Below are 21,529 nucleotides of genomic sequence, written 5' to 3' on the forward strand. Positions count from 1 at the left end.
CATAGTTATGCTGGTGCCACAGGAATTTACAGGGTATTGGAGAAGCACATAAACACCAGAAAATCAAAGCTACAAAAATGAAACTCAGTTCTAATAAGCCAGTGGTTCTTAAACTGTGGCATGAACAAAATCCCCTGGTACTTACTAAAAAGGATAGAGGTCCAAGCTAATTGTAGGATGGGGCCTCCGCCCTGAATTGTTACCAATTTCTCCGGGTGATTGTGATAGGACCAAAAATGCAGAATCTCTGTGCCACAAAAGTGCTCGCAGATGAAGCCCATTCCCCTTGACCTAGCTAAGGCAGCCATTGGCAAAGGAGGAACCTACTACTAGACTAGTATTCAGATAGACATTTGCTTATTCCCAGTTCTGCCAGTTATTTGTTCCATGATTTGGGCAAGGGTTCCCCCTGCCTTTCTGACCTCAGTTTTCTCACCTGTAAAATAGGCACAAGGATAAACAGGAGAACCTCATCACGCCTGGCCTGAAGAAAAGCACTTGCTGAAAGCTGCTGGAATCTGCGGCTTTTTTGGTTTATTTTTGAGGGCTCTGTGTTGGTTCTACCCCACAACCAGGGAACTGATTTCAGCAAAAAGGCTCAGCTATGTCACCTAGCATGGCTTGGCTTCTGCTGGTTCAGAGCCTCACCCACTGTCAAAACGGCAACCCTAATATGGTGACCTTCATAACACAGAGTTTGCCAGTGCAGAGTCCCCTGCACTCTGGACAATGTCTTGGGGACATTTTTGGTTGTCACACCTTGGGGCTTGGTGCTACTGGCATCTAGTGAGTAGAGGCCAGGGGTGCTACCAAACACCCTACAGTGCATGGGACAGCCCCCACCACAAAGGTTTTTCTCACCCCAAATATCAGCAGTGCTGAAGATGGCAGACTCTGCTCTGGGGCAGGGCCAGGCACCGTTACTGTATTAAAAGCTCCCCTTCCTCCACCAGGCTTGAGAACCCCTGCTCTCTCCAGTCGTGCTCCTGACAGCTTCTCTACCCTCACCTTCTCCCCTTTGCCCTCACCTGCCACCATCACAGTCTTTTTTCTGGAATCTGCAGTTTTACAACTTTCTTCTCCTATGACTCTGGTGCAGGAAGGTCCAGGTACACCATCTTTGAGATGCATTGTTCCAGACCTGTTCCCAGCTGCTTCTCAAACACAGCTCATTATCAGACAAGCAAAGAATACTGTCAGAGTTGGCAGGACACTGCAACAAACATCCGCTTCCACCTGCTCATTTTACAGAAGGAGAAACTGAGGCCTGTGAAACTCTAGATAGCAAGGTAGAAGGGTGAGAGACACTTTCACTCAACTCTATTGGCTTTCAGATTTCACTTGGAGTTTTTCACATGAGTGATTGTGCAGACTGTCAATAGCTTTGCAATAATCCCATAATGACCCAATTGTGAAACAATTTAGCAATCCTGCTGCTAATAGCATTTGTGGCTACAGCAATTGGGTAACTAGTTGGTTATTACTCATTCCCCAAGAGCCACACATATTGCATTGCAAGGAAGCTAATCTTAGAAATACTTGTTAACTTCGATGATAATTACTAAGTAATTGGCTAGAATGTGCCATTGTGAATTGATCCAGAATATGCCAGGTAATTATCTGGTCTTATGTTCCCTGTAAAATAAATCTAGGGTCCAAAAATGGTTCCAGTTGGTTGGCTATCGTCCAGCCATCAACCTCTGCCAGCCAATCATGCGAATGCAAGTGATTAATCAAATTACTCAAATATTTGGTTTCAAACTGAACGTGCAGATAAGAAACCTGGAGAGCCAACAAGTGGACAGTGCTGAACAGAGAGAGGGATGCACAGAGGCCCTCCCGAAGATAAATATATAACAACACAATAATATGGAATCAATGCCACTTCTCTGGGGCTCATCTGGCATCCTCACACAAAATACCAAAACACTTCAGAGACCAATTACACGTCCCAAAGCTGCAGAGTCTTTATCGTGGTGCCAGGAAAAGGCTGGGCTATTTGTGAAATCTGTAGGCAGTTATGGCGCTTGGGGAGGGGGGCTCAGAATTTTGTACATAATAGAAGAGGGCCGCAAATGCAGCTGGCTTGCAGGATGAGCAACACATTTTCATAATGACCACTCGTTTTTCAAGGATGGCTGCTGAGTTTGTCTATTTCCAACTTGCTAGCCTTTGAGGAGGGGGTGAGGGAGCCATGGGGATTAGGCTCCATAGATAATGCTGAACCAGGAGGCAGGAGGGTGGTGAGGAGCTGACCAGAGGGAAAGACGGGATAAGAGCTTAAGATGGGAGCAATAGAGAGAAGGCCAGGGGTGGGGAAAAGATCACCCTTCAACCAGACTTGTGTATCCCAAGTAATAGGCTATTGACTGATAGATGAGGATATATACTGGGTAAGAAAGGGAAGGAAAGGGAGCTAAGGTCTCTCTGTAGTAGATTGCAAAAATAGCCACAGATTGTCCCCAACCTGCAGCCACATCCTTGCAGCGGGACATTGCAGATCTTCCCATTCAGAAGTAGAGGCTGTGTCTCCATGCCTAGAATCTAGGGGAGAATAGGAGTTTCTTTGGCCAACAGATGTAGGTCTTGACCTCTCGCTGCACTTGGAAACCTGAGACCGCCATGAGAATGAGCCTGAGCTAGGCTGTTGGGGATATCCCCTGACAGTCTGCCAACCAGCAGACACACAAAGGAGGGCATCTAAGACTGACTATCCCCTTGTTGACCCAGAGCTGACCACAGCCAACTACAAGAGCCCAGCTATTCAGTCTGGCTAAGCCCAGAACTGTCCATAGGATACAGAGAAACCACCAAGTTGTGGCGTAGTTACTCAGCAAAAGCTTACACTCAAAACAGCTCAGCTCCTGAAGATTCCTGGGCTGATTTCTTCAGAGCCACTTCTCTGCCTTGTGCAGCATTGAGAACCACCATTTTTATCCTGATTTAAGGAGGCTTGGAGGCCCATCCCTAGATCCCCAATCTTTCACCAGCGCTTATCATTCAAAGCACGAGTCACCCTGGTCAACCCACCATCCGCATTATCTACGGATACAGAATATAATGCACCTTCTAACAATCACCAGGTTCTTATAAGTGGACTCAAGGAGGTTTTGTCTCACAAGGGAGGAGATCAAAGACACACCAGCTCTTCTCTGAGCCCACAGCATCTGCTCTGGGCCTGCTAAGATGCAAGACTTGTGCATTTGGGGTCTCACTGCTTGAGTTGAGTAGAGGAAGGAGACAGCTCCTAACGGGCCCTTGGCATCACAGATCATAGTAAGAATGCCACTGCAGAGGCCAGTCCTAATGTTACAGGGGAGCCAGTGCCAGAGTTTGAAAACAAACCAAAGGATTGTTTCACAACTGTTTCATCAAAACCAAAGCTATTTTTCCCCCAGTGCCTTAAGCCTCTGGGAGAGGCCAGAGAGCAAATCTGAGAAAGTTCAAGAAACATTTTCACAATGTTAGTTCTCTATGAACTATCCCTTTTGTGTACCCAAAGACCACAGATCCTGGATATTCCAAACTACAATGGTAAAGACTGCAAATGTGCTCTGCAACTTTCATGAAAACCAGAATAATAGTTACCAGAATCTTGGCTCATGCTTGTCATCCCAGCACTTTGAGAGGCAAAGGCGGGCAGATCACCTGAGGTCAGGAGTTCAAGACCAGCCTGACCAACATGGCAAAACCCTGTCTCTACTAAAAATACTAAATTAGCTGGGCATGATGGTGCATGCCTCTAATCTCAGCTACTCAGGAGGCTGAAGCAGGAGAATCGCTTGAACACGGGAGGTGGAGGTTGCAGTGAGCCGAGATCGCGCCAGCCTGGGCAAGAAGAGTGAAACTCCATCTCAAAAAGAAAAAAATCTTAATCAGGGGTCTGCAGACTATGGCCCATGGGCCAAATACAGCCCGCTCCCCGGGTTTGTAAACGAACTTTTATTGGAACACAGCTCTGCAATTTCATTTGCAGATTGTCTATAGCCGCTTTCAGACTACAGTGGCTGAGCAGAGTAGCTGCTACAGAAACTGTACAACCCACAAAGCTGAAAATATTTACTATTGGGCCCCTTACAGAAAAAGCTGGCTGACTCCTGATTTAGTCGAATATACTCATTTCACATATGGAGAAAGTGACTCTTTGAGAAGCTGTTACACAAATACTTGGAATACAGGGGGAGCAAGACCCGATGTTTCTGATTCTCCATTTAGTACTCTTTGGTTTTGCTAAAGAGTTTTAGCATTAAAAGTATTTTCTGGGTTTAGGCGTGGTAGCTTACAGGCCTGTAATTCCGGCACTTGGGAGGCCAAGGCAGGAGGATTGCTTGAGGCCAGAAGTTTGAGACCATCCTGGGCAACATAGCGAGACCTCATCTCTACCAAAAAATTAAAAAATGAGCCAGGTGTGATGGCACACACGTGTAGTGCCAGCTACTTGGGAGGCTGAAGCGAAAGGATCTCTGGAGTCCAGGAGTTCAAGGCTGCAGTGAGCTATGATCATACCACTGCATTTAAGCCTGGGCAACAGAGGGAGACCCTGTCTCTAAAAAAACAAATAAATAAATTAAGTATTTTCTGGAATCTTAAGTCTTAAACCATGTAAGTAAACTGTACATGGTAGAACTGGAGATGGTCTATTAACCAGAGCGGTCAAGTAAGCAGAAAACCATTTCTCAACCATGCCAGAAGCAGAGTTTGCCAATCCCTGGGTGGGAGCCCAGGTAGAACTGACCTGGTGATGATGGCCAGGTGAGGCGGGCTCATGCAGGCACCCATGAAAAGCACCACGTTCTCGTGCCGCGTTTGCCTGTAGGCCATCACCTCCCGCTTGAAGGCCTTGAGCTGGTCCTCGTTGTCCCTCTCAATGTCAATCAGCCGGATGGCCACCTCGCCGTGCCAGCGGCCGTGGTACACTTGCCCAAAGCGGCCCTTTCCAATGAGTTCACCGATCTCCAGCTGCTCAAAGGGGATGTCCCACTCCTGAAGGAAGATGCTGGTCTGGCTGGCCTTGCGTGGGAAGCTCCGGGCCGAGAGGAGGGACAGATTCATCTCCTCGAAGTCATCCTCTGACTCCTCGGCCTCATCGTGGACCTCTTCATTCTGTGGCCGGAGTGGGAGAGAGGTCAGAATTGGGTTTGCCACTGCCCCAGCCTCCCTCATGGTTCTGCTGGGTCCCGTGTGCATGCGTAGGTCTGGACACATCTCTACATGCATCTGGAGCTGGTGCAGACACACGTCCCTCTGTTTCCCCAGGTCTAGAATCTGGTCTAGAATCATACTACAGTGAAGGTGCTGAAAGGGAGATCATGATCATCCACCTCTCTTGTGCTAAATGGGGGGATACTGAGGCTCAGAGAGAAGTGTTATGGGGATCACCCATTCCAGTTTGCTGGAATCTTCCTGGTTTTAGCACCGAAAGTCCCATGTGTTGCCCTGGGAAGTGACTCACTCCAGGTCATGCAGCCAGGCAGAGGAGAGACTAAGATCCAGGTCTCTGGACTTGAATATCCGATGCCCTTCCTATTCTTCCATAGTCTTTTGGTTTGGCTGTTTATGTGCATGTGATAAAGTTGACAGGCTAGACAGGCTAAAATAACGGGTACACCATGCATCTGCAGGTAACACGTGACAACTGCCAACACGGAGTATCTTTTGCTTCCCCCAGGGAATTTGGAATTGATGATTCAAAAATTGGGAGAGGTCAGAGCTACAAGCTAGATGTTTGAGGCTCCTACAGCAGCTGGGAAGGTAGGAGACATGAGAGTCAGGGGTTGACAGAATGGGCTTAACAACCAGACAAAGCGAGCTGAAATCTTGCCTCTGTGTGACCTTGAGCCAGTTGCTTTACTTCCCTGAGGCTGCCTTTCCTCATTGTAAAGTGGGGGTAAGAAAATCTGCCCCAGGAGCAGTGTGAGGTTTTAGATGAAGGCCTGTTAAGTTCTTAGTACAGAACTGACCACCTGTATTAAACACCCAGTGGGAGGCCCGAGAAAATGCAGATTCCTGGGCCCCACCTAGCACTACTGGATCAAAATATCAACAGGCCAGGACCGGGAATCTGCATTTTTACCATGCACACCCACACGACTCAGGCATACTTCGGCGTGACTACCACTAGAGTTAAATGCTCGAGGTGTAGGGACCTACCTTATCAGCATGATATCTAGGGGTGCTTTGGGGTGAATTGCCTCTTGGATTCTCCTGCAGAATTGTAGGAGCAGCAGGGGCCAGGGCCAGCAGGGATTCCCAGAGACCCTGGGACCTGATGAAATAGCCTGAGAAGGTAGCCTCTTGAGTGGGTACAGGTCTTCCTGACCCAGAATACCTGAGCAAGCTGTCCCCCTTGGCACACTCAGGAGAAACAATACAGGAGACATTAATTTCTCCCAGGATCATATTTCAACAACCAAAACAGTCCCAGAAAAGAACACGATTTTCCTTGGAAGCCCTGACTCGATTCCTTTCAGTACAAGACACAGTGCAATGGCAGAGCTGAGGGGCCAGGACTCCATGGTTTCCAGCCAGGGCATTTTATGTATTTCTGCAGCCGCTTAGGCAGGTGGGAAGAAGCCCCAGCGCATTCCCAACACTTCCAAGCCCGGCATCCCTGAGGCCCCCACCTCCTCCCACATATTCTTTTGAAGGCAGCAGGGCACATCCCCCTTGGTAGTCACCCGGCTGTGAGCTGATCTTTCAACTAAGAATGCAAATCTCTTGACAATTTCCGCACAACTGGCTTTTCCATGATGCATGCCATATAATGGCCCATTAGGCTCAGTGCTAGGAGGGGCCACCGCTTGCTAAATGTCCCAGAGTTAGAACATCCATCGGTCAGGGCCACCACAGCCCCAATCTGACCCCAAGCCCTCTGCGTCATCCAAAACGTCAGTCGGCTTTGCCAAGTTCTGGGCAGCCCCTGGAAAATGTCGCTACACTGCTCTCTGATTCTCACCTCCGACGTTGGCTCCACTTCAATTTGAAGTAATGGATTTCCTTCCAAGCTGTAAAGAAAGAAAAAGAAACGTGATCCCTAGGTGAAAAGGTAGGTCTGTATATTGAGTTTAGCTTTGTATGAAGAATCCCCAGATGGGAAGTCTTCACCACCAAGCCTTTATCTCACATTTCATTTCAACACGTGTGTCTGAAATAATCCATAACCTCGCCACACACACACACACACACACACACACACACACACACACAAAACATAGTGTGCCAGGACCTTGTTTTAAGTTGATTTTCCGGGCTGCTCAGGGCTCATTTTTATTTATTGCTTTGGTTTCAACTAATCTAGCAGCTTTCTTATAAACTGGCCTAAACGCCCTGGGTAGACAAGTCCTCAGAGCTCTATATGTTTGCCAGGAAAGAATTAATCACATCTCCGAAGTTCACACAAATTTGGAATTTGTTGGAAGGATCTCAGTGTTCTTGTTTGTCTGTTCATTCATGCATTCATGCGACTATTGAATAGATGTGTGTGCCAGGAACAGTGTTAGGCCCTTGGAGGGATATAGAATTGAAACTGGCATGGCTTCTGACCTTAAGGAATATTGTGTTCCTACTGAAGGAACTAAAGCCAGTATGTAGATACTATGCAGAGAGGCTAAAAGTAACAAGGCCAAAAGTTAGGTATGAATTGGATAAATGGAGTGTGGTGGGAATTCCAAGACGAGAGAATTACTGGGTGTATTTGAAAGTTCCCAATGTTTGAGGTAGGCCTTGCCAATCACATGGAATGAGGATGTGTGGAATGAAAATAAAAAGACCATATTGAACTGGAAGACACGTGTGTGTGTGTGTGTGTGTGTGTGTGTGTGTGTGTGTGTGTGTGAGATGCATTCACAAGCTCATGAGCTGCAGTTCTGTTCTTAGGAAGCAAACATTTTGGGTATAGATGTTGGCAGGGCGTCACAATGTGTTTGTGTGAGCACTGCATAGGTATTACGGGATGTGCTTTGTGCAGGGCTGTCTTGTGTGCATGTGAGTTGGGTGTACACACAGGATGTCGAGGGGGATGCTGTATGCTGATGGTATAATTGGGTGTGCATTAGAGGTGTGAGTGGACTGTCAAATGCATGTGACATTTGACATGTCATGGATGTTGGGCACAGTGTGCATTAGAGGTATGTTGTGGGGTTTAGACTTGAGGATGTGTACGTGTTTTTGAAGTGCAGCAGGGAGACAGAATGGGGCTGTTGAAGGCATGGAGGAGCTGAGACAGGTGAGAAAAAAGAGTCACAATGAATACCCCACCCCTCCTTTCCTATTTCCCCAGTGGATCCTCCCTTCCCCCTCTTCATTTGGGGAACCTCCCTACCCTGACCCTCAGATCGCAGGAAGTGGCTGGCTCCACAGAGTCAATCCACTTGCTGGAGGGGGTCCTGGTGAGAGAGAGTCTGAAAGACCACAAGAACTAAAAGAAGGAGAAAGAAAGGTCAATCCCAAAGTGGCATTTGCCATGGTATTAACCAATTATTCATAGCACAGCCTGGGAAACTGGAATGAACCTGCACGATGACAGCTGACATGCTGGGAACTTGATGCCCTGGGGGGAACTTGGCTGGGACAATGCAGCTGGAGTCCCTCCTCATGCCCCAAACCAAAACAGGCCACCCTCCTCTCTGCATCAAGGCGTGATTCCAGCAGCCAGGGCTATTCAATTATTTCCCTCTGCAAAGAGTTGCCATCACTCCACACACATTTAAGCAGATCGCAAGCAGCTATTGACTGTTTTTCGCTGGTACTTCTGGACTGTCAGTTAATAACCTGGAGTTCATCTTGCACAAATTGTAGAATTGGTTTATGTGAAGCAAAGAAATGATCCGAAGCTAGATGTCAGCACCATATCCCCCGGCAAGTTGCTACTCCTTTGATTTCAGAGATGTACCATGTAAGTCTTTATAAAGTCCTTAAGACCAGTCAGAAAAGATGAAGCAGTTAGGGGACCCAGAAGAAAAACTAAGTAGGCAAAAGGTGAGTTGGGAAACTGATCAAATCCTAGCAAGCCCCAGGCTTCCATCACAACCAAAGAAGTTAAGGAGGTGACTTTGTGGTTATTACTTTTTTTTTCTTTAGACAGAGTCTCCCTCCGTTGCCCAGCTGGAGTGCAGTGGTACGATCCCACCTCACTGAACCTCCACCTCCTGGGTTCAAGCGATTCTCCTGCCTCAGTCTCCCGAGTAGCCGAGTAGCTGGGATTACAGTTGTGTGCCACCACTCCTGGCTAACGTTTGTATTTTTAGTAGAGACAGGGTTTCACCAGGTTGGCCAGGATGGTCTCCAACTCCTGACTTCAGGTGATCCTCCCACCTCGGCCTCCCAAAGTGCTGGGATTACAGGCGTGAGCCACTGCACCTGGCCAAGGTGACTTCACTTCTGCTGCACAAGCAATAAACCACCTGGAAAGAGGGTCTGTTTCCAAAGGATGCTATGCACAAAGATGTTCATTGCAGCATTATTTACAACAGTGAAATATGGGAAGCAATGTAAAATCCGGCAATAGGAAAATGGTTAAGAAAATTATTCTACATCATATGTCATTTTACAGCCATTAAAAACAATGTCGGACAGGTGTGGTGGCTCATGCCTATAATCCCAGCACTTTGGGAGGCTGAGGTGGAAGGATCGCTAGAACCTAGGAGTTTGAGACCCGCCTAGGCAACATGGCAAATCCCTGTCTCTACAAAAATAAAAAAATAAAAAATTTGTTGGGTGTGGTGGCACACACCTGTAATCCCAGCTATTTGGGAGGCTGAGCTGGGAGGATCACTTGAGCCCAGAAGGCTGAGGCTGCAGTGAGCTGTGATCGTGCCACTGCATTGCAGCCCTGGGTGACAGAGTGAGACTCTGTCTCAAAAACTAAACAAACAAAAACCAAGAACCAACAATGTCTATGGAGAGGCTAAAATAATATTCATAAAATGTGACATTCAGCAAAAAGATAACAAAGCAGGATGGTAACTGCTTGCATATCTTGTGGGTCATAACTATGTAAAATATAAATGGAAAGAACACACATAGAAGTTCTAACAGTGGTGAGATCATGAGCGATTATTTTGCCTTTCCCTTTTTAATGAATAGTCCAAATTTTCCAAAATTAGCTTATATTAGTTTTACAATAATATGAACCAGAGGTTAGCAAATTTCTTTCTGCAAAGGGTCAGAGAGTAAATATTTTTGGCTTTGCAAGCCCTACAGTTTCTATTACAACTACTTAACTCCGCTGTTACACTGAGAAAGCAAGCCTGCACAATACATTGTAAACAAACAGGCATGCTGTGTTCCAATAAAACTTTATATAAAAACAAGCAGGAGGTTGGATCTGTCCCATGGGCTATAGTTTGCTGATTCCTGGTATAAACCTAAATGAGACTTTCAAAAGTTATTCCATGTTCAGTGACATGGAATAATTGCCCTTTCATTAAGCCCTAACTATTGCCTGGGGAAAGTTGTCTTCCTAATCATAGGGGTGTTATAGGTCCTTAGGAAACGGTCCAGCCCCTGGAAAATGCATTTGACAGGCAGGGGCAGAGACACAAGGCATAGCTGTTCATGAGGAACAGCACTGCCTCTCTCTGCCTGAGCTCTTACGTTCTTTCTCTTTGCCTAAGTTATTCCCTGTGTCTCTCTGTACCCCTTGTACATCTCCCTCTGCCCCCAACTCCATCAGTTCCAGGAAGAGGAGGAAAGAAGATAGGGAACCGGAGTGGATTGTAGGGCCAGGGCTGGGAATCTCGGAGAAGGGGGAAGATGTCTCTGTCCCACTTACATTGGATTCGAGGTCACCGGATGCAGGATGACCTGGGGCGCCCGGGTCGGCGTCTCCGGCACCGGCACCACATCTGAAAACCAGAGATGGGACATTCAGAAAACAAATGTGAAGTCCACAACCCTCACAAAGGCCTGATTCCTGGGTGACATGGTAGCTAATTTTTCACCAGATCTTGGATCTCTTCGCTTGGCCAATCTCCTTTCTCCTTTCCTGGACTACCTGGACTCTACCTGCTCAGCTGGACCAGGGTTCTGGATGACATCCTCCACAAAATTCCTCATTGTTGAGTAGGGGGCTGCCAGAACCCTCAAGCATCCAGCCTGAAGCATTGACTGATCATCTCTGAATCTTCCTTTCTCCTGGGTTCCCTCTGGTATGATAAGGCCCCTTGGTTTCACATCTTCTCAGTACCCAGCTCAGGACCCTATGACCATCTCTTCCCTGCCACATGGCTCTAGACCCCTCCTCACCCTTGCCCCTTGTTCCACGGCACTCCACCCTCTCAGGCCTTTCCATGGCGCCTTGGGACCTCCTTGGGTCCCACTGTGCCCTTAGGACTTCCCACTCTTTCTTTTCCACTTCCATGTTCAGCCATTATCCTGCAGTGTGATGGTTCCACTACCACCCTCTTTGATCTTAGGCACCCCCACAACATCTGCCTCCATTCATCCCAGCAACTCCTGCAACGCAGCAGGGCTTGTTCAGAAGGGGCTGCTTCCAGCTCACATGAAACTCACCTGGGAAGATGAACTGCTGCTTGTATTTGTAGTAGTGGGATGCTTGCAAAAGAAAGAAAACATCAGAGTGAGTGTCCCCAAGGAGATGTCCCTTCACGGACCAAACTGAGCTCTTACGGCCACCACATGGTCATTCTCTGCCCACCTTCAAGAGTTTTCACACTTCTGCAGACAAAGGACTGCAAACATGTGTAAAGAAACCAGAACTCTAAACATCCATGCCAACCCTCCCATCTGATATCTCACACTCCCTAAAATCAGACTGCTCCAACTCAAACAGACATTCTGACTACAATACCATTTTTGTGAAATGCATAATTACACACACACACACAGAAGAAGCCTGCAAAGCCATAATCCAAAATATTAATTTTTTCCCCCTTTTGGCAGAATGATTACAGTGGCTTAAAAAATCCTTTATGCTTTTTCTGTACTTTCCTAATTTTCTGCAATGAGCATCGTACCAGTTTTCTCTTTTTTTGTGGATGTAACAAATTACTACAAACTTAGTAAAACAACACAAATGTATCCTCCTACAGTTCCGGAGGACAAAAGTCTGAAATAAGTCTTACAGGGCTGAAATCAAGCTTAGTTCCTTCTGAGGGCTCCAGGAAAATCTATTCCTTGTCTTTTCCAGTTGTTTGAGGCTGCCTGCATTTGTTGGCTCATGGCTCCATCACTCCAACCTCTGCTTCTGTTGTGCCATCTCCTTCTTCTGCCTTTGACCTTCTTGCTTCCCTCTGATAAGGACCTTTGTGATTATATTTAAGGACTTCCCAGATAAGCTAAGATAATCGTCTCATCTCAAGATCCATAACTTAATTACATCTGCAAAGTTCCTACTGTCCTTTAAAGCAGCATCTTCCCAGATTCTGAGATCAAGACATGGATATCTTTTGGGAATTATTCTACCTACCACAAGTATGCATTAACTTCTGTATTTAGGAAAAAGTTACATAAAATAAATTTTCTGGACTTCACTGCTGGTTCCCTGACAATTCCTTTTACTTCTAATCTACTCGCCAGAGGCCAGGAGTCTTGGACACTTAAAGGTTTCTAACATGCTAATACTCTATTGGGGAACAGTGCCTGGAATAGGGGGTCAAGGGGTGTTGGGGGCAGGGGACACAGAGCTTTGTGTCCTCAAGTAAATGAAGAGGGCAGGGATATAGTCAGATGAGTCTGTATTGGTGAAGCCACTTCCAGAAACAATTCGATGACATTCAGGGACAAGCCACCACTGGAATTGTTTTATCAAATATTAGCACAGTAGCTCAGAGCCTAGAGTCTAGAAGCTGATCCTGGATGGTCAAATATTTGCTCTGCCTTTGGCTATTTGTAGAGACTCCAAGTCTCACTGCCCATATGTGTAAAATGAGGATAATAACAGTCCCTTCCTCAAAGGGCAAGGACCATCACTACAAGATAAAAGTGTATTCAAGGTGCCGAATTAGTATTAGCTTTGAGATAAATAAACACATTTCTAAGCTCTCTTAACTAATAGACAAGAATGATTTATAGCTAAGAGACAATCACATAGTTCCAAGTGCTAACTAAATGTTTTGCCTTGGGGAAGCAGACGGAACACTCTCCCTGAGGTTGAAATTTACTGATAGATTCCTTCAGGATAGGGAGTAAATCCTACTATCTCAGGACCTCAAACTCCTAGTTCTGTGCCTTGCACCAGTCAGCGTGCAACATACATTTGTTGAATTAATCAACTCTCTTTATCATAGATGAAACAGCAAAAACCTTGGGCTTAGTCCAATTCCAGATTGTATCAAATAGTTGGAGTCCAGATGGATGCATTTTTGATTCTGGAAAATGAGACGTCCAGGGCAAGAAGCAACTTATTCGAGGTCACAGAGCAAAGCTTTAAAAGAAAAGCACCCTCCATGATTTCAGGGACCGTTTTACTGTTAGATAACATGAGTTTTTCATTGCATGCAACTATTTTATTAGTCAACAAGGGGCTAAAATTAAAACAGGAAAACTACCCGAGGCTCTTAAGAGGCTTGGCTGATCTTTTCCCTCCCCAGCTCTGACAGTGATGGGGGATTCAGTGTCTGTAGAAAACGTTCGCTGACAGTTATATTCTTGTTGGGCAATGGAGAGCAGGAGCAGCTTCAGAGAGTCCGAGAAGGGACAGGTGTCAGGCAACGGGACACCAGCAAATGCCTCCACACCCGAAGCCAACGCCCTCCTTGACTCCTCCCCATGTGCCATGGAACAACTCGTTCCTGGTGACTGAAAGGGAAACACGTGGCCAGAAGAGGAGGAAAGACATTGTTGGGAGACCTGTTCTTCCTGCTGATGACAGACACCATCAAGAAGTGGCTCTAAAGAACAGCTGGTGACCTTGAGTGGGCTGCTCAGGAGAGCCCAGTAGCTCCTGGCTTTCTGGCATCCAAGATGACTCAGGACCTGGGAGGTTGCAGATGAAGTCAAAGAGACAAGCAGGCCACTTTGAAGGAGCCTCCCCTCCAGAGCCCCCATGCCTACCCTGAAGCCTCCCAAGACAGCAGCCAGAGTGGTCTTCTAGAAGGAAGGAAGAAAGGTCAAGTTGTTCTCTGCCTAAACCTTTCAACTGCATCCCATGGAGTCTCACATAAAATCTAAAATACTGCTAGGCCCAGACCCTGCAGCCCTGAGTCTCTCTGGAGGCCACTTTCCCTTGTTTATGGCACTTGGGCCCCTTCTTGTGACTGGGCCTTTGCCTTACTTCCCCCACCTGCAGAACTCAGCCATCCAGTGACCCTCCAACCTAAATCTGTTCTCTTGCATTTGCTCAAGGACTCTTGCAAAGACTCTTGGCCATCACAGCCTTCATCACAATCTATAATCCTGTTTTCATGCATACGTTTATTTGGTTAACACCTTTCTTTCTCACTAAGCTATACTTTTCATGAGAACTGGAGCTGTTGTAGGCAGAATAATGCCTGCCCCTACCCCCACAGCATGTTCAGGTCCTAATCTCTGGAAATTGTGAATCCATTTCATTACATGGCACACGGGACTCTTTGGATGAGATTACTTAAGGATCTTGAGGTGGGGAGATTATCCTAGATCATTCGGGTGGGCTCGACGTCATCACAAGGGTCCTCAGAAGAGGGAGGCAGGGTCAGAGAAGGAGATGTGATCACAGAAGCAGAGGCCAGAATGAGGAAGGGCCACAAGCACAGTAATGTGGGCAGCCCCTAGATGCTGGGAAAAGGCAAGGAGATGGATTCTCCCTGAGACCTTCCAGAATAAACCAACCCTGTTGACATCTTGGTTTTTAACCCAGTGAAGCCAGTTTTGGACATCTGGCCTCTAGAACCATAAGATAATAAATCTGTGTGCTTTTAAGCCACTAAGTATGTGGTCATTTGTTACAGCAACAATAGGAAGTGAATACAGGGGCTACATATGGTTTGTTCACTGCTCCAAACCTAGTGCCTAGTACAATAGCTGGTACAGAGTAGATGCTTCATAAATACTGTTAACAAAATGAATGGATGAACACATTCTGAGGGTCAAGAAGAAAATCTGAAGAGAAAAAACTGCAGCCCTGGGCAGTGCATGAAATTCAGGTCATTCATTCATTCAACAAACACTTAATGAGTGCCTTCAGTCACAGGCAACGTGTCGGGCTTTGAGTGTGCAGTGGTGAATGAAGACACATTGCCTAGTCTCATGCAGCTGGCATTCTGATGGAGGAGACAGACACTTAACAAATGAGTACGTAAACCAGATCATGGCACAGAGTGATGAGCGTAAAAGAGAGGCTTGGGAGAGATTGATGGAAAGGGGAAGGGAGGAAACACTCCCACGAGTCCAAGTGGCCCAAGTGAGGTCTCAGAAATCCTGCAAACTCCACCAAAGGCAGATTCCACCTCCTTTCTTCTCCCTTTGAGCCATTAGAATTTGCCATTTCCTGGAGTTGGGGGTATGTGTGTCTGTGTGTGTGTGTTTCAAGATGGCTCTAGGTGGCTCCAAAGAAAAAAGGTATTTGAGCACTCCAGCCTCAGAAACCCATAAGACAATCATTTCCAAAGCCTCTTCATCTATCTTGCCATGGTGGTTGCCACCACAGCTCTGAATTGTTAGCCCCATGTTACCGATGAGAAACAGACCTAAACAGAGGCAGTGCCATGCTCAAAGCCACACAGCTAGGAAGGAGCAAAGCTGGGATCCAACCCCAGGTCTGTCTGTCCATGTAGCACTCTTGACATCACCTTATACTGGGCCATGTCCAACATGGTCCCAGGACTCAGGGAAAGGTGGTTAACAGGAGGTCCACCCAGCTGGCAGTGCACAGTAACAAATACCACCGAGGCTGCACACGCCACGCTTGGGTTCTAACAGCCTTTTCACCACATGTCCTGAGGTTAACAGACGAGTTAAATGGCTGGTCCACCCCCCCACCCCCTTTTGGACAAGAATGTTCTAGATGAATCAGTGCTGGGGACATTGTTATGCCTCAGCTTTAGCTTAAATAGCCTTCAGAAAACCCAACATCTGGCAGGGACCCACCGGCTAAGTTCCATTTTTCATTAACAGAAGCTCCCAGTCAAGAGTGGGACAGCCAGCCAGATCTTTGTACAAACAGGACAGGCACTCATGACCCTGGGGCTGTTTTGCTAAAACTGCCTAAGACACAGGGTATGTCCAACTGTACTTCCAAAGGTTCTTTTTGTTTTCCATTTCAGCACTGAATTTTATTATTCGATTCTAAAATGGATGCACACTCATACACATCATAGAAGTAAGTACATGAGATAAAGTCCCTCTCCTCAATGGCTGCCATGAAGTTCTTCCAGACTTTACTGTGCACAGGTGAACACATATACACACACTGGTACACAGACATACATGTATGTAAATATTTTACAATAAACAGAATATTATACTGATGACTTTGCAAATCACTTACTTTCTACTTGAGAAACATTACAGATATCTTTCCATGTCAGGAAATCTACATAGAGTACTACGTTCCTTTGAAGGTTTGCAGAATATTTGGTTATATGGATATATGTGTGTATTCAACCATTCACTGCCCACTCTTGATGGGCATTTGGGTTAATTTCAGTTTTCACTGTTACAATGAAGTCCTTACACACAGATCTCTGCAACCTAGTGCAAGTGTTTCTGTATATACGTTCCTAGAAGTGATATACAGGTCAAAGAAATGCACGTTTAAAACTTTAACAGGGCTGGGCATGGTGGCTCACACCTGTAATCCCAGCACTTTGGGAGGCCAAGGCGGGTAGATCACCTGAGGTCAGGAGTTTGAGGCGAGCCTTACCAATATGGTAAAACCCCGCCTCTACTAAAAACACAAATATTAGCCGGGCGTGGTGGTGTGCACCTTTAGTTCCAGCTACTCAGGAGGCTGAGACAGGAGAATTGCTCCAACCCGGGAGGTGGAGGTTGCAGTGAACTGAGATCGCACCACTGCACTCCAGCCTGGGTGACAGAGCGAGACTCCATCACAAAACAACAACAACAAAAAAAACTTTAACAGAAAATGTCAAATTAGCTTCCCCAAATGTTTAGTTCAGTTCATACTCCTATGTCAAGATATATTGGGATTTCATCTTTTATTCTACAATTCTGTCTAGGCCCCCATATTAATTAACAGTGATAATGAGAAATGCAAATAAAGGTAGCCACTGTACTTTATTATTATTGTGTTTAACAACAATCCAAGGAGCCCAGATTTGTTGAGGTTTTCAATGAAACTGTCACTCTGCTAAGCTTTGTCCATGTATTATGACATTTCTTTCTAAAACAATTATCTAAGGTGGGTACTATTACAATCTCCATCTTACAGATGAGAACACTGAGGCCCAGAGAGGCGAGTTATTTGCCCAACATCACACAGACATTAAGTGGTAAAGCTGAGATTTGAACTTAAGTAGCTTCGCTGCAGAGCCCACACTCTAACTGCCATGCTGAAGTGCTTTTACCCAAAGGACCCCTTAGCTCAGCCCCCAAAGAGGGCCAGGACCTTGTCATGACCTGCCATGGAGTTGGGGAGGGGGCGGGGAATGAGGTGGCATGCTAGAACAACAAATTTTCAGGCACCCCTCCTTGAAGACTCTGGCTGAGGGAAGGAAGGAGCTAAGGGACACCCTGATTACTCCGGGTTAGGCAGGTCTCTTGTCTGGAGACGCCAGAAGATTCTTTAAGGGATGAGAAGAGTTGTGGTGCTTTTGTGCACAGTTCTCCCATAAAACGGGCCCTTCCCCTTCCCTTGGTCCATAAACAAGTGCCAAACAATTTGAGAGAAAATACTCCTGAAGTCAGTGTCTCCAGGGAGTGAAGTGGCTACAGGAAAGCATCGGGCCCACTTCCCCTAAGTGTGGGTGGTCATGGGAAGTCTAAGGGTCTTTTCTTTTCCCTTTCATCCCTTTCTGAAGAAGTAAAAATGAACAACCCTGGAGATGGCGGTGGGGGCCTTCTGTCTGTGGAAATGCCGGGCAATGAACCAGCGGCACTTACTAAGAGGATTCAGCTGGTGACTCACACGGCAGTCCCTGGTGGGTGCCAGGTGAGTGGCCCCCACACAAGGCGGATATGACGCTGTTAAATTCAGACTTGAACTTAACAAAAAACCCAAAGTTCCAAGAATTCAAAATATGTGCCATCTCTGTGGATGTAGCCCAAATCAAAACAGTGTGGGCAGGTGCTGTGATTGGCTTGTCCTCAGATGGATGGTTGCATGCGGGTGCTGCCCAGGTGTGGGGCGGGGCCTCCATTTGCCTCCTGGCCATTCACTCATGCCTGGTTAAGCTTAGAGGTGTGAGCTGCGGTCAAGGACCTAGGATTTTTTTTCATAGTGTGAGGCTTGTTGACTCAGGAGGAAATCAGGAGCTAGACCAGAGTAACCAAGGGAACTTTCAGTGATGATGGAAATGCTCTATACCTGAGCCATTCAGTATGGCAGCCACCAGCCACATGTGGCTACTGAGCCCTTGCAATGTGGCTAGTATAACCAATAAGCTAATTTTTAAATTATATTTAATTCATTTAAACGTAAATAGCCACACACGGCTAGCGGATACCATATTGAACAACACAGATGTAGACTCTGGTTCCAACTGGCCATGCCAGTCCCACCAGCCTTCTTCTTGAGGCCAGCTGCAGTGCCACAAATACAGCTGAGTTGGAAGCATTCTTAGGGCCCTAGCACAGGAACTGGGCTAGGCTGGACCCTGGAATAGATGGGGAGATTCTTAGGTCTGGTCTACCTGAAGGAAGAAAAATATCCCATTCTTAGGTCTAATGACAAAGAAGGTCAAGAAGCCACAGTGTCCCATGAGTGGCTTCTCTACTATCATCTCATAGTCCAGTGCATACTCCCTGGTCAACAGCCTAGGTGCCTTGTAATTCCTGAGCTAGAGGAACCTTCCAGATCATCTTGTCCAACTACATCTTTTCAGACGTGAGACACAGCATGAATGTGATAGACCTGGATCTTGACTCCAGGAGACCAGACTGCTCATTGACAGCCCTGTCCTCACATCTGGGTTAAGACTCAGTATGCAGCCCTGCTCAGATGTGTGCCCCTAACATCTCCAGCACAGGATCTAGCTGCCAATTTTAACCAATTTAGCTCATAAGATAACTGTCAGCTCCAGAGTCAATGGTTCCCTTCTGTGACTTAGACTTAGGCGAAGACCCTGGGTTGTAGCTTGCCAAAACACACAGTCTCTAAGAGTTCCTGCACCCCTTTGAGCCTCTGTTTCTTCATCTGTAAAAGGAGCTGATAATGCTTACCTGTGGCTGTTCCAAAGATTAAATAAGTGATATAGGGTAATTGCTTAGGATACAATAAGGGTCAGTCCTCATACTTCCTTACCCCTCTCTGGTCATCAATCCGTCACCTTCCAGCAGAGACCTGCTGTATCAGGACTCTGGCGTGAACCCACCCCCTCCCTAATCTCTGCCCCTCCAATGCTGCACACCCCATATCTCCCCAAGCATGGAGGTACCTGGCAGGTTGAAGTTCTTCTGCTGCCGTGTGCACTGCGGGGAAGGGTGTAGGGGAGAAGGCGGCGTGGCACTAGGAGGGAGAGGGGGTGCTGGCGAGGAGGGTGTGGAGGACGTCGTGGAGGAGGGGTTGCTGCTGGAGTCTGGCTGGTAAGGGACAGGGATGTGGTCCTGCAGAGAGAAAACAGGGTAGGAGTCAGGGACAGGCAGGGAAGCAGAGACACAGCAGAAAGAGTGGGCTGAGCAGAAGAGGCCCCCACCCCAGCCCCTGCACCAACTCTTGCCCTTTCCTCAGCCACCAGATCCTTCCAAAGTCCCTCCTGCTTCATCAGCCCTGCTGGGCTGCATCCAGCTGTGGAAGGAACAGCCTCTGCAGTCGAATTCCTGTCCACTGCTTGGACCCCAGAGTGAAAGGTGACCGTGTAATGAAAACGACACAGGTGACAGCCACTCACCCTGTGCCTCTTTGATTCTGATAAACCCCATGCAGAGGTGTCCAGAGTACCCCTCCCAAACCAACACCTCTCCTCCCAAGTGTTTATTAAAGAATCAACAGTCTGACAGCTCCAGAGAGAATGTGAGAGGGAGCCTTCAGCATCTTAGCTCGGGTCACAGCTGGAACCAGCACTGCCTCTCTTCATGCCAGACCAGCTCAAAAACAAGGAGAGAGAAAGAATCCATGTGTGCATTTTCGGAATGGCCTGCTGGGGTGGACTTAGGAGCACAGTAGTGGGTTGAACGGCGTCCCACAAAAGACGTCCACCCAGGACCTCTGAATCTGATCTTATTTAAACTAAGGGTCTTTGCAGACATAATTTAAGGTAAGGATCCCGAGATGAGATCATCCCGGATTCGGGTGAGTCCTAGATCCAATGACAAATATCCTAAATCCAATGACAAATATCCGAATCATCCTGGATTCAGGTGAGTCCTAAATCCAATGAGACACATGGAGAGGGAAGTCACATGAAGATGGAGGGAGAGATTGGAGTGATGCAGACACAAGCCAAGGGTTGCTGGAGCCACCAGAGACTGGGAGAGAGGCATGGAACAGATTGTCCTTCAGAGCCTCCAGAAGGCAACCCTGCTGGCATCTTGACATTGAATTTCTGGCCTCTAGAACTGTGTGAGAATAAATTTCTGTTGTTTCAGCCACCCAGTTTATATTCTTTTGTTACAGCAGCACCAGAAAATTAGTATCAGCAGGGTCTGGAGTCAGGAAAACCTGGACTCAAAGTCCACAGCCACCTCTTTTCTGTGCATCCTGGGCAAAATGCCTAATCTTTCCATTCCTCAGTTTTGTCCTCTGTAAAATGGGAATAATGATAACATCAAGTGCACAGGGCTGCATGAAGATTAAATGATGTGGAAGAATGGGAGGGAGGGAGGCAGGCAGGGAGGAACAGTAGCTGATATAGAGGCATGGGAGGGAGGGAGGCAGGCAGGGAGGAACAGTAGCTGTATGTATTTGCAGGCATGTTCTCCTGGAAAGTGAGAGATTGCTGCTGCCTGAAGCTTGAAAAGCATTTCACCTCTTCGGGACTTTTTGCTTTCACCAGATGGCAAGAGATGAACAAAAGCAGCAAACCTCCACATGACATAAAAGGGATTCCTGCCTCTCAAAGCCAGCAGAGCTAAGTGTTCCCAGGGGAGCCTTCATCTGTTCACCCACAGGACCGTGGTCACTTGATCCCTCCATTACTCAGAGGTCCACTACGCATGTGGACCAGGTACTCAAAGATGCTTTAGTGTGGTCAACAGGTATGCTTATCTGCCAACTCCAAGAGTAGGTGTGGTGAACACCCAATAGCAAAGGAGGTCAAGGGCAGAAGGGGAAATGGACATTCTCTGTCTGCTCAGGCTTACTGGGTGTCCAGCCAGGTTGTGTATTTCACCCTCCCAAAGCGTACTCTACTGCCACTAGATCCACACTGCTTCTGGGTCAGTGAGTCTCTCTTTATCCCATTTTTTTGTTTGTTTGTTTGTTTTTTTTAGATGTGGTCTCATTCTGTGCCCTGGGCTGGAGGGTAATGGCATG

At 47.0% G+C, this 21,529-nt stretch overlaps 1 protein-coding gene across 1 annotated transcript in view; it reads right to left on the reverse strand.

Moving 5' to 3' along the window:
* Positions 1-21,529, reverse strand: part of KSR2 (kinase suppressor of ras 2) — a 494,911-nt gene that overhangs the window by 50,132 nt on the left and 423,250 nt on the right. Inside the window, exons 10-14 of the mRNA XM_025402906.1 lie at positions 19,494-19,662; positions 11,512-11,553; positions 10,772-10,844; positions 6,956-7,004; positions 4,736-5,103 (exon numbers count right to left, since the gene is read on the reverse strand). Of these exons, the coding sequence (XP_025258691.1) occupies positions 4,736-5,103; positions 6,956-7,004; positions 10,772-10,844; positions 11,512-11,553; positions 19,494-19,662 (701 nt within the window). The remainder of the gene's footprint in view (positions 1-4,735; positions 5,104-6,955; positions 7,005-10,771; positions 10,845-11,511; positions 11,554-19,493; positions 19,663-21,529) is intronic.

Source organism: Theropithecus gelada, chromosome 11 (assembly GCF_003255815.1).
Source record: "Theropithecus gelada isolate Dixy chromosome 11, Tgel_1.0, whole genome shotgun sequence".
Classification (NCBI taxonomy): Eukaryota; Metazoa; Chordata; class Mammalia; order Primates; family Cercopithecidae; genus Theropithecus; species Theropithecus gelada.